Source organism: Berghia stephanieae, chromosome 3 (assembly GCF_034508935.2).
Source record: "Berghia stephanieae isolate SIO BIC M18660-M18661 chromosome 3, UCSD_Bste_1.3, whole genome shotgun sequence".
Lineage (NCBI taxonomy): Eukaryota > Metazoa > Mollusca > Gastropoda > Nudibranchia > Aeolidiidae > Berghia > Berghia stephanieae.
The window spans coordinates 7402768-7415899 of record NC_088362.1 but is presented as its reverse complement, the minus strand read 5'-3'; the positions used below and the strand labels follow the sequence as shown (position 1 = coordinate 7415899).

Sequence of the window (13132 nt, the reverse complement as noted above, 5' to 3'; positions counted from 1 at the left end):
TCACTGCGCGGCCTTGAGAATGCGCCACTGCTCAGCCTTGAGAATGCGTCACTGCGCGGCCTTGAGAATGCGCCACTGCTCGGCCTTGAGAACGCGCCACTGAGCGGCCCTGACAATGCACCACTGTTCGGCCTTGAGAATGCGTCACTGCGCGGCCTTGAGAACGCGCCACTGCGCGGCCTTGAGAACGCACCACTGCTCGGCCTTGAGAATGCGTCACTGCTCGGCCTTGAGAACGCGCCACTGCTCGGCCTTGAGAATGTGTCACTGCTCGGCCTTGAGAATGCGTCACTGCTCGGCCTTGAGAACGCGCCACTGCGCGGCCTTGAGAACGCGTCACTGCGCGGCCTTGAGAACGCGTCACTGCGCGGCCTTGAGAACGAGTCACTGCGCGGCCTTGAGAACTCGTCCTCAAGGCCGCGCATTGGGAACCAGTTCGACTCTATACTAACATTCTCTCACCTTTATCAGGTGTAAAATGATTACTTGACCGTTAACAGCGGTGTATATGTCGGGAAAAAAATTGTAATGTCGCCCAACAGGCGTCATGTCTCGTCCTGCATGTTATGTTGGTGGTGGCTAGTGAAAACGCTTTGAGCACGTTTAGCTGTATAAATGCTCAAATTTGATGAATCAGAAGGGTTAGATGAATGGGAGGGGGGGGGGGGGCAGAAAGAAATCAAAGACTAAAATATCATGGTGGCTGGGAGGAAAATGAAGCGTGCTTGGGTAGGATTTAAAAAAAATGAAAATGACTTATAACTTTTATCTCACCAATTTTAATGCTCACAATAATTCTATTGGGTTTTTTTTTCTGGCCCATGGAGGTATTTTAAAGAGTAAGTCATGTAATTTACTAAAAATCTTCAAGGACTAGAGCGTGCTTGATCCGTACAAAAGTGACTCCAGGCGTATGAATCTTGTGGAAAAAAGTTTTAGAATTTGCTTGCTTGTGGGTTATAATGACAGAGCTAACCTGTGAAAGAATTCTATGACAAAAAAAAAATAAATATATATATAAAATAATCCGTTTCAATAACCATGCTGACGGCTATATGGTCTTGTGGTATCACACTCGCTTTCGGATCGGAAGGTCCTGGGTTCGAGCCTCGCTCGGCGCATAGTTGAGTCCTTGGAAAAGTCTCTTTACTCACATTCTCTCACCGTACTCAGGTGTAAAATGAGTACCGGGCTGTTAACAGCGTTGTCTTTGTCCGAAAAATTGTAATATCGCCTGACAGGCGTCATGTCCCTTTCTACATGTTAAATGTTGCTGTTGACCAGGGACCCCTTGTAAAGCGCTTTGAGCACATTTTAGTGGATATTGCGCTATATAAAAGCTCAATTCTTACATCTTTGGAAAGTGGTATTAAAAACAAAGATATATTTTTACTCCTGAAAAATTGATATTACCAGAGGTTAAAACACGAAAACTAGTAGTCCTTAAGAGCTTTTTTTTTTAGGCACACGGAGCCGGAGTTTATTCCGGTTTCTGTAGCGTGAAACGGACAAAAGCAATTGCTTGCCACCCTTTAGATGGGACGATGGTCAATCGCAAAGTACTTTCCACCAGATCGAAAAGATCCAGCTCTCCAATTACTGCTGGGAGGCCAGGCTCAGGACAAAACCAAGTAATCTCATTCCAAGACAAAGACAGAAAGCAAATTGGAAAACAGATATAAGGGGAAAGAAGACACAGTAAGGGGAGGTCATGAACCCCACCCAGTAAGCATAATTAATTATAAGGCATTTTGTTTTTGGCGGAAAATCCACTGTTGGTATAACCTTAATGCCAGATTCTTTCTGATTTACAGATCAAAGTTCAAATATAAAAGAAGAACGGGCACGAAGGACACGGCAATGAAAGCATGCTGTGAGGGAGTCGATCTACTCCTCTTTTCTTCTAATAAAAGAACATTTTGTCTCTCCATCGTTAAAAAAAAATCCCAATCTTAATCACCTCTTGGTTCTCCCCCAAAGAAATTGGGGGCCGCGATTGCTCACCTCAAACACCCAGAGTTCAAGTAGGCCTCTTCAAAGGGAGCGATCTATAGATAGAATGCGCTTGGCCAAGGAGTTCACAACATTGCCATCCGGAAGTATAACAGACCAACACACAAACTCTGTGTAACCATGAACTTTTATAGTCTGGTTAATACAGTTTAGTGAGAACAACTCACAAACGCGGATGGCAAAAACAATAACAAAGGCCAGAGTGATGTCATCTGCATACTATCTATACTCATGCTTTCGTCCAACCAAGTCAACAATCACATGATTTGTTGCTGTCCAACGATTGGATATTTCTTCAGAAATGGAAACACGCTGCTTTGTTTATGAAAGTTGTAACATACCCATGTGTCAAGCTGAATAAAACGACCAATCGTGATGTTAGATATTTCACAAACTGTGAACGCTTTTCACTATGTGGGTCATTTTGAGCACATAGTCCAATGTGACCAATGACATCGAGCAATGAAAACGTAATATAAATCATTCAAAAGCTTACGGGATTTCAGTTGCCTTCGAGTCAATGAAAAAAAAAATATCATCCTCTCACACCATTGGTTTAGACAGTTAAAATGATTTAATTTTGTTAAGACAAACACACATAAAACGCCATCGTCATAATACTAAAAATCGTAATAGAATGGCTTTGACATTAAAACAACACATTCCTTTCTGGAACACAGGACAGACAGTTCAACACAGTCAGACCGTGTTACAAAGCAAAGCACAACAAGTGCAGTATGTGAACGATATGTTATTTATATAATAATATACAGTCGAATAAGTGACTCAAAACGACATTAAGTGTCGGGACTAACGTGTTCCTACACACAGGTCTGATAACCCAAGTTTGTTATGGGCTCGTTGTTGTCATGGAAATACTCTGAAACCGACGCAAAAATGTGTATTGTCCTTCACAACAATGTTAAATCAAGACCTTAATGGGAGCGATCTATATTTCATGTTTTCGTCCAAACAGGTCATCAATCACATGATTTGTTGCTGTCCAACGATTGGACATTTCTTAACAAAAAATAAACACGCTGCTTTGTTTACAAATGTTATAAACATACCCATGTGTCAAGCTGAATCAAATGACTAATCGTGACCAATCGATATTTAAAAAGCTGTGAACACTTTTCAGTAAGTGTGTCACTTTGAGCACATTTTGCAATGTGACCAATGACCTCGAGCACATGGAAAGTTAATATAGATCATGCCCATTGCGTTCGGTTATCAGACCTGCTAATATATGCTAATATATATATATATACATATATATATATATATATATATATATACATATATATATATATATATATATATATATATATATATATATATATATATATATATATATATATATATAGATAGATACAGCATAAAAATGTATGATGAAAAACCCGTTACCAACTTTATAGAATAATATGTGTATTAAATTGGTCAGAACAACTTGGTACATACACACACACAATAACAATAAGTCAGTTACTAAGTCGAGACGTGTCTCTTCCCAAGGAACAGTGTGTCAAAGCAAATATGAACAAAAACAAAGAAACACAAAACACAATTTACACAAAACACAATTTACACAGAAAACATCGTGTTTTTAAGCAACACCAACATTTACGTGTAGTGTGTCAACGCTCATGTGCTGCTCTCTATACTGATTATCAACAGTTCGAATCTAAGCATGTGAAGCTAATTTAGCTCTAGAATAAATACCTTGTGCACAGAATCAAAATACAAACACCGCAAGATGAATCTTATCAATTAATGGAAAAACTAACAAGAAAATTATGCCAACTATAATGAGTACTTATTTACGAAACTAATAATCAAAATTACCCACCACGTCAAACTGGTATGATGTAAAAATGAAGGAGATGTAAAAAGTGAATTTAAAGATAAAAATGATACGAAATATGAAATATTGGGTTTATGCATATTAGGAAACATTATTTATTCTACGCACTATAGACAAAGATAACCCAATTTTCATATTTTGAATATGAAGTTAAACTTTCAGCATCGATGACAATGTTACTCCAAAATAATACCGTTTTGAGACGGTGGGTCACAATTGTTTTGATATAGATAGAACGAAGATGACGTCACTCTTGTCTTTGCTATTGTTTTTTATTTGCCATCCACGTTTATGATTAATTCTCACTAAACAGTAAAAATACGTGACAGAGACCTTTACGCAAATATAGATAGTATGCACTTGGCTAAGAAGCTCACAACATTGCCATCCGGAAGTATAACGGACTAAACTCAAAACTATCTGTAACCTTGAACGTTTATAGTCTGGTTGATAGTTTAGTGAGAATTACTCATAAACGCGGATGGCAAAAAAAAAACAAAAACAAACAATAACAAAGACAAGAGTGACGTCATCTTCGTTCTTTCTATAAACTTCCATTTGGAATGTACAGAGTCTATAACATTTAGACACATTATGACATAGGTACATTATTGGCGGTTTGATCAAAGTATTTGTCATTCTTGTATTCGTCTCAGTTGATTGTGGAACTCCCTCCCCCCCCCCCCCCAAAAAAAAAAAAACAAAAAAAAAACAAACAAAAAAAAACAACAAAAAAACAAACAAACAAACAAACAAAAAACAAAAAAAAAACAAAAAACAAAAAAAAACACAAAAAAAAAACAAACAACAAAACAAAAACAAAAACAAAAAAAAAAAACAACAAAAAAACAAATATCAATAACAAAAGTCTTAAAACTTTTGATTTTTAAAAACAAATCCGTATTTAGAATAGGAAGAAACACGTTGAGTTGAGGAAAAAACATTTTATAAACCTTTGGTTTGGATCTGTAAACTATTTATAAAAACTGAACAGAGAAAAAAAAACATTTTCTAAACCTTTGGTTTGGGTCTGTAAACTATTTATAAAAACTGAACAGAGAAAAAACATTTTCTAAACCTTTGGTTTTGGTCTGTAAACTATTTATAAAAATTGGACAGAGGAAAAACAAACATTTTTTAAACCCTTGGTTTTGGTCTGTATACTTGTTATAAAAATTGAACAAACATCGAGATTGAAGAAGATAAAATAAAAATACGCCACAGAGACCCTACATTAATATATACTTTTTTCATTATGAGTTTTCAGGGTCTTCAACATTGAGAGAAACAGTGACATATGTTACAGTGAATGACATAATCAGTCGGATGGTGAAAAGGTTTGAACTGAGATATTGCCAAGTTTAGTTAGAGGGCCAATTTTTATAAAAAATGAATTGAGAAACGTTGCTGGATACCGTTCCACACATCTGACCATAACTTCATGAAAAATCACCCGATTTACTTCAAATAAAGATTAACTCACTCAACCCTAACACCGACTATATCCGTAGTTTGCCCAGGCTACTTTTACCCCATGCCTGTTTATTACATTTGTTCTGAGACAAATTATAGGCGTATCTCTAGTATCAAAGCTAATGTTTTTAGTTTTTGCATGTTAATGATAGTTGAATTAAACTATCTATCTATGTACATTCTCATTTTTAATACAATTTTTTTTCCAATTATGGAAAGAAGCAAAAATCTCTAGGATTGAGTGAGTTAAAATGCTCTGGTGAGAATATTCTTTCAGAAAACGAAAAAAAAAATGCAAATCCAAAAGTTTTCCCCTTCCGACTGATTATGCCATGCACTGACACGTATAATATTATTGTCAAATTGATCAAATTTTTTTTTGGTCATGGGTATTATCATGACTGATCATCACGACTACAAATAAAGATTAACCCCTACAGGTTGGGGTTGGTTTTACCACGTGTCGGTCTGAAACCCAAATAGGGCTAAACAGTCCTGGCGTCACGTCCCTCGTAATGACGCATAGTAACTTAGTAACTGGCTCTAAACTATCGGAACAAAGGCGGACGCCCTTATGAAATACTTCTCCGACGAGCATAAACGTGTATCCAGAAGGAAAAAATCATTATAAATCTGATCATGTTTTGACTTTTATATATTCTGATCACAAGACACGTGAAAAAGTTCTCGCCAGCATGAAGAATAAAAAGTACCGATTTTCTTTGTTTAGAACCAGGCTACTCGTTGATGGGGGGACGTGACATCAGACTATTGAATCCAATTATTATAGACCCACTGTTGTCATGGAAATGCTCTCAAACCAACCCAAAATATTGTCCACTACAACAAAGCTAAATTTATCCCATAATTGCATTCAGATATCAGTTAGACCTGTAAATAATAATAAGTACCTACCTACACGTCGGTTTTAATCTATGACACCGAATCTTAACCAGTTAATCCATGAAATCATTGTCGTGGTCTTACAAAACACATTTTTGTTTTCATTTTGTCCAAAAAAAAACGTATACTACTTTCAATACTGATTGATCAAAATTACACACAGCTAGCTTGTCAAAATAATTCCAAACGTGTTAATTAAAAGAACCCCAGCAAAAGTGTGTATGAAACAAGAGCCAGATAGAGAAGCGAGAAAAACACGAGAAAACAACATCCACAATTTCTTGCACTGTTTCATAAACCTTTTAATAATACTCTTCAACAGCAGTAACGTAACGACGCATGGTAACTTAGTAACTGGCTCTAAACTATCGGAACAATGGCGGACGCCCTTATGAAATATTTATCCGACGAGCATAAAAGCGTATCCAGAGGGAAAAAAACCCATTATAAATCTGATCATGTTTTGGCTTTTACACATTCTGATCACAGGACATATGAAAAGTTCTAACCAGCATGAAGAATAAAAAGTACCGATTTTCTTTGTTTAGAACCATGATGGCCGCAGTTTCTGGGCGACGTGACATCAGACTATTGAATCAAATTTCGGATGCTAGTTTTCGTGTTTTTTTTTCCCTCAGCTTTGTCAGACACTGCGTCATACACTCCTTTTCATATTAATTTTGTCTAACACTAAATTGATATTTGAATCAAAGTCTACATGGCCAAAATATAAACAGGTTTGTAAGACTACGACAGAGCACTGCTTACTTCTGAAAAATCACATTATAAAAATTCTGGCCAGCAAGCTCGTCCTTCAAGTATAGATCGATTTAAAAAAACGGAATTCCCAGATTTCAGTTTTTTTTTTTTGACAAGAAGAAGATGCAACTAATCGACCAATTCTCGAAGGATTTATTTCTAAAATTCTGGCCAGCAAACTCGTCCTCCAAGTATAGATCGATTAAAAAAAAAAGGAATTCCCAGATTTTGATTTCAGTTTTTGACAAGAAGCGGGTGCCAATAATCGATCAATCCTCTAAGGATTTACTTTTGAAATTCTGGCCAAACTATTGAAAATGTCTTTTTTTTTTTTTCAAAGTAAGGTTGTCAATCGACCCGAGCTTCATTGCATACTAAAGTCGCTCGTTTAAACCTGATATATAACGAAACTCAAATTTTGGACATGATCTAACCGTATCCATCTTAAACATACAGCCTGACACTGACCATAAAATGACGTCAATAGACAAGTCTTTGGCCACAAAATAAAACAATTCGTGAGTTGAATTCAATAGTTCAGCCAATGAAATAACTTGTTTCCATGAGCACTACTAACGACAACTCACTAGGCGGTGCAAAAAACAAATAATGACGTCAAACTGCCAGTCCGTTTGGATTTCAGTATCAGGCTATAACATAACGATGGTTACGCACTGACCGAAAATGACGTCAAAAGACAAGTCTTTGGCCACAAAAGAAAACAATTCGTGAGTTGTATTCAATAGTTCAACCAATGGGATCACTTGTTTCCTTGAGCACAACTAACGACAACTCACTAGGCGGTGCAAAAAACAAATAATGACGTCAAACTGCCAGTCCGTTTGGATTTCAGTATCAGGCTAGAACATAACGATGGTTACGCACTGACCGAAAATGACGTCAAAAGACAAGTCTTTGGCCACATCAGAAAACAATTCGTGAGTTGTATTCAATAGTTCAACCAATGGGATCACCTGTTTCCTTAAGCACAACTAACGACAACTCACTAGGCCCTGCAAAAACCTTTAAAAAAATGACGTCAAAAGATAAGTCCTCGTGGGTCCTTGTGTCAGGCTATAATATATTATGTTAAAGACGGCTACGATCTAACTCTGTTGAAATGGACAATATCTTTCTGTCGTTCGTGAGTACGTTTTTCCATTACAATCATGAGCCAATGACGATTTGGCTCATCAGACCTGCAAAGAACCTCCACGTCACCGCATGTCATTCACTGAAATCTTAGTTAAAACCATAAGACTCAGCAGTTTTGAATAAGATAATGTGAAAAAGTCATGACTTAAAGTAAGAAACAATGCATCCTTATCGTGGTATTACCGTTGTTGTATTTTTTGTGTGGTTATTAATGGTACCGTCAACCGGGGTTACTTAGGCCATCCGGGGTTACTTAGGCCATCCGGGGTTACTTAGGCCATCCGGGGTTACTTAGGCCATCCGGGGTTACTTAGGCCATCCGGGGTTACTTAGGCCACTTAGTAGAATAAAAAAGGTTGCTTTTTAAAAAGTTAAATTCATGAGTGGTAATTAGATCTATTGGGTTCTAATTATTTAAAAGATAAAAGCGACATGTAATTTATCTTTTAAAATAAGCAATCTTGTTTTCAGTAAGTGTCCTAAGTTACCCCGGGTGGCCTAAGTAGACCCAGTTGACGGTATCATTTTTTTTAATACTCCATTTACCATTTTTTTCTCACTTTCATTTATGTTGTCATCAAATTTTATGAATTATTGGCGAAAGCCTAAGATTAAATAAACTTTGAAACTTTGAAATAAACAACGTAAAAAAATAATAATTTAACCGACGCGTTCATCTTTGCAGGTCTTATAACCCAAACTGTTATGGGCTCATTATTGTAAAGGAAATACAGTAGGTACCCTTAAACCAACTCAAAACATTATCTATCACAACAATGTTAATTTAGCTGATAATACGCTTCAACAGTCGTGACGTCACTTCCCCCGTAATGACGCAGAGTAACTTAGTAACTGGCTCTAAACTATCGGATAAATGGCGGACGCCCTAATGAAATACTTCTCCGACGAGCACAACAGTGTATCCAGAGGAGAAAAACATTATAAATCTGATCATGTTTTTAATTTTATACATTCTGACCACATGACATGTGAAGTTTTAGCCAGCATGAAGAATAAAAAGTACAGGTTTTCTTTGTTTAGAACCAATCTGCTCGTTGCTAGGCGACGTGACATCAGACTATTGAATCTTATTGCGTTCGATAATTCTAGACGTTATGTGCACATAGATTTTTAATTTTAAAAAGTGATGGATTACTCAAGAGAGACATGTTACAATGACACAATTAATTGTCGAATGATAATAATATTACACAGATAGTGTGTAATGACTAAAACAGCACACAGGAAATGACGCAGCGTTGCAAGATACTTACCGTAAAAGACTGTGTTAGAAAAGATAGAGAGCGTGCAGGAATGAAATAAGAAGCTATTCATTGCATTATACATTTTTAGTAAAGCAGAGCTTTGCTCATGAGAATTAGAATAGGGCACTGCTAGGAGAAGAGGGTGGGGAAGGGGTGGGGGGGGGGGGGGTTGTAATTATAGACGTAAAGATGACCATAGCTAGTTGACCCAATCAAATTGTAACAATACATTTTTTCTTAACTCTATGAAATATCAAATTAAATTTTATAATCACTAGGGCTATTTAAGGTTTAAAAATAGTGATGAATGGAAATTACAAAAAAGACAACGTGAAATACGGGTGTGTGTATGTGTGTGTGTGTGTGTGTGTGTGTGTTTGTGTGTGTGCATGTACGAGTGTAATAGAGCGTGTGTGATTGTGTGAGAGCGTGTGTAAGCAGGTGTATAAGATAGATAAAAAGATGGATATCGATAGAAAGATAATATGTTGGTGGATAGATAGATCATAATGTAACCACCCTTGGTCATTTACAGTTTCGCTTTCCTTTTAAAACCATCTCTCAAGCTGTGTTGATAAGAACTTAGAGAGTAGAAACAGTACTCACAGAGAGAGAGAGAGAGAGAGAGAGAGAGAGAGAGAGAGAGAGAGAGAGAGAGAGGGAGAGAGAGAGCGAGAGAGAGAGAGAGAGAGAGAGAGAGAGAGAGAGAGAGAGAGAGAGAGAGAGAGAGAGACTGAAGAAACGTACCGTAACAAAGATGGTGATTTGGGTGGAGTCACGGGGAAAGTGAAGTTCAAGGTCAACGTTCCATCTTCGCTTCCTGTTACGGCACCGTTGCCATGCAACGTCACTTCCGGGACGTGCGTGCCATTCTGGTCCCGTTTGAGGTAGGGAGAGGAGGACAAGGTGGTCTGAGGCAGCTCAGGATCGAGGATGTACAGGTCCTCTGACGAGATGTCGGTGATGTAATGCAAGGATTCCTGAGCCTTGTCTATTCGGAAAAACCGCTCTGCTGTTGTGGCTGTGAATGAATGAATGATATTGTGGTAAAGAATCAGTGCTGATGGTGCCAAAAACTGAAAAGGGAGGAAAATTTTGAATGATTGCCTTTAAGCCCCATTATTTTCACAGCACCCCCCCCCCACACACACATATACACACTTTTTATAGCAATTGAGATGATAAACTATCATTGATACTCAGGCTAACTTCTAGAGAGTGGGAAACTGCACCTATTTGTGACCCTCCGTCTCAAAACGGTATTATGTCGGGAGGATTCAGACCCCAAAAAGTGAATTTAGAGATAAAATGATGAGAAATTGGAGCTTAGAAGTTTTTGCAAAGAAAGAAATAGTCTTTATACTCCACGATAACGTACAGAAATTAAACCCAAGTTGGATATTTGTGGCTATGAATTCAATTTCCCTTACCGAGTGGATCCCGACATAATACCTCTTTGATACGGTGGGTCACAAATGCGACTCACTTATAGATAGTATGAAGTTGACGTCACTCAGGTCTTTGTTATTGTTTTTTTTTTTTTGCTATCCGCGTTTATGAGTAATACTCACTAAACTGTATTACCAGACTATAAACATTCAAGATTACACACGAGTTTTGTGTGTTGGTCCGTCATTCTTCCGGATGGCAATGTTGTGAACTTCTTAGCCAAGCGCATACTATCTATATTCAAAGAATATAAGGAACGAAATTGACGCCACTCAGCACTTTGTTATTGTTTTTATACAACCATTTTAGTGATTAGTTCTCACTAAATCATATATCAATCAGACTATAAACGTTCAAGATTACACATGGTTGGATTTGTGTGTTTGGTATGTTATATCCGGCTGGCGGATGTTGCGATTATTTTACCTAAGAGCATAATAATAATAATAATACACATTTCCATTCTCGTGTAAAACACAAGCTCTGGGCACTTTGCAATATGAATTATTAGAAAAAAAAAGAATTCATAGCCAAATCAAGGATTCATAGTGTCAATAAAAGCAAATACAGTAAAGATGTGTCTTGAGATTCTTTTTAAAGGCATGTAAAGAATTACACTCCCTCAGACCACGTGGTAGTTCATTCAAAATCTTGGGGCCGAAACAAGCAAACGATCTATCACCAAATTTTGTTCTTGATCATTTTTCCAAAATTTTCGTTTAGAATTTATACAAAGCAAACGATGTTTCGGTTTATAGCCGTCTTTGGGAGATAAACTGTGTGATTGTTTCTGAGTTTGTTGATGTGATCGATGTCATCAGGAAATTCATTCCAGTCTGCAATCGTTCTAGGAAAGGATTCTGATTTTCCGGTAGTTTTGTGAGTCATTGTGGTCTTGCAGCACGACACTCGCCTTCGGACCGGTAGGTTCCTGGTTCTGGTCCTGGTCTGAGCTAGCTGCGCAAAGTTGAGTCCTTGGAAAAGGCTCTTTACTCACAATCACTCACAGTGCTCAGATTTAAAATGTGTATCTGGTCGTTAACAGCGTCGTCTCTGTCGAAAAAAACTTTAATATCTATCGCCTTATAGGCATCAAGTCTTGTCCTGTATATTAGTGTTGCTGTTAGAGCTAGAGCAACTTTTTGAGCACGTTTAGTCGGCAATGCGCGATGCGCAATATATATGTTCAATTAAAAAAAAAAATAATTAAAAAATTGAGTTTTTATATAACGCAATGTCCGCTAAATGTGCTCAAAGCGCTTTACAAGGGGTGCCTGGTCAACAGCAACATTTAACATGTAGGACAGGACATAACACCTGTTAGGCGATATTACAATTTTTCGGACAAATACAACGCTGTTAAAGGCCAGGTACTCATTTTACACCTGAATACGGTGAGAGAATGTAAGTAAAGAGCCTTTTCCAAGGACTCAACTATACGCCGAGAGCGAGGCTCGAACCCAGGACCTTCCGATCCGAAAGCGAGTGTCATACCACTAGACCACATAGCCGCACAAACACAATACAAGAAAAAACGACAGTGGACTCACAATCTAAGAAGCACCAGTCCGGGGAAAGCTTTGTTTTGGGGTTTCCTTCTGTCTCGCTGTTTTCAAAGTGCTGAAGAAAAAAAGGGAGAACAAAGGATGTGAAAATTCTTGCGTTGAGAAGCTTATTTGTGACCCATCGTCTCAAAACGGTATTATGTCGGAACGAACCATATGCTTAACTCACTCAACCCTAACACCGACTTTATCCGTAGTTTACCCGGGTTACTTTTACCCTATGCCTATTTATTACATTTTTCTGAGACAAATTGTAGGCGTAGTATCAAAGCTAATGGTTTTAATTTTTGAATGTTAATGATAGTTGAATAAAACTATCTACGTACATGCTCATTTTTAATTAAAATTTTTTTTCCAATTTTGAAAAGTAACAAAAATCTCTAGGGTTGAGTTAAAAGCTGAATTAAATGTCAGGAATATAAATCGTTGGGAATAGCACCCTAAAAATGGTATCCTTTCTCCTCAATAAAACATAGAAACTCAACACACGTTTGATATTTCTGGCTATAAATTCAATCTTGAACATCTTAACCAACCCGACTTAATACCGTTTTGAGACGAAGGGTCACATTTTTTTATCGATACTTCAAAGAAACAGAAAACAAAAGGTATACATTTTACTATACGAAGTATAAATATTTAATTGTATACTTATCAACAAAACGAAAGCAAAGGAATGTCCATGG

General features: G+C 37.4%; 1 protein-coding gene across 1 annotated transcript in view; it reads right to left on the bottom strand.

Moving 5' to 3' along the window:
* Positions 1-13132, bottom strand: part of LOC144967079 (diacylglycerol kinase zeta-like) — a 237535-nt gene that overhangs the window by 18095 nt on the left and 206308 nt on the right. The window contains exons 22-23 of the mRNA XM_078903900.1: positions 12432-12501; positions 10180-10453 (exon numbers count right to left, since the gene is read on the bottom strand). Coding sequence (XP_078760026.1) covers positions 10180-10453; positions 12432-12501 — 344 coding nt within the window. The remainder of the gene's footprint in view (positions 1-10179; positions 10454-12431; positions 12502-13132) is intronic.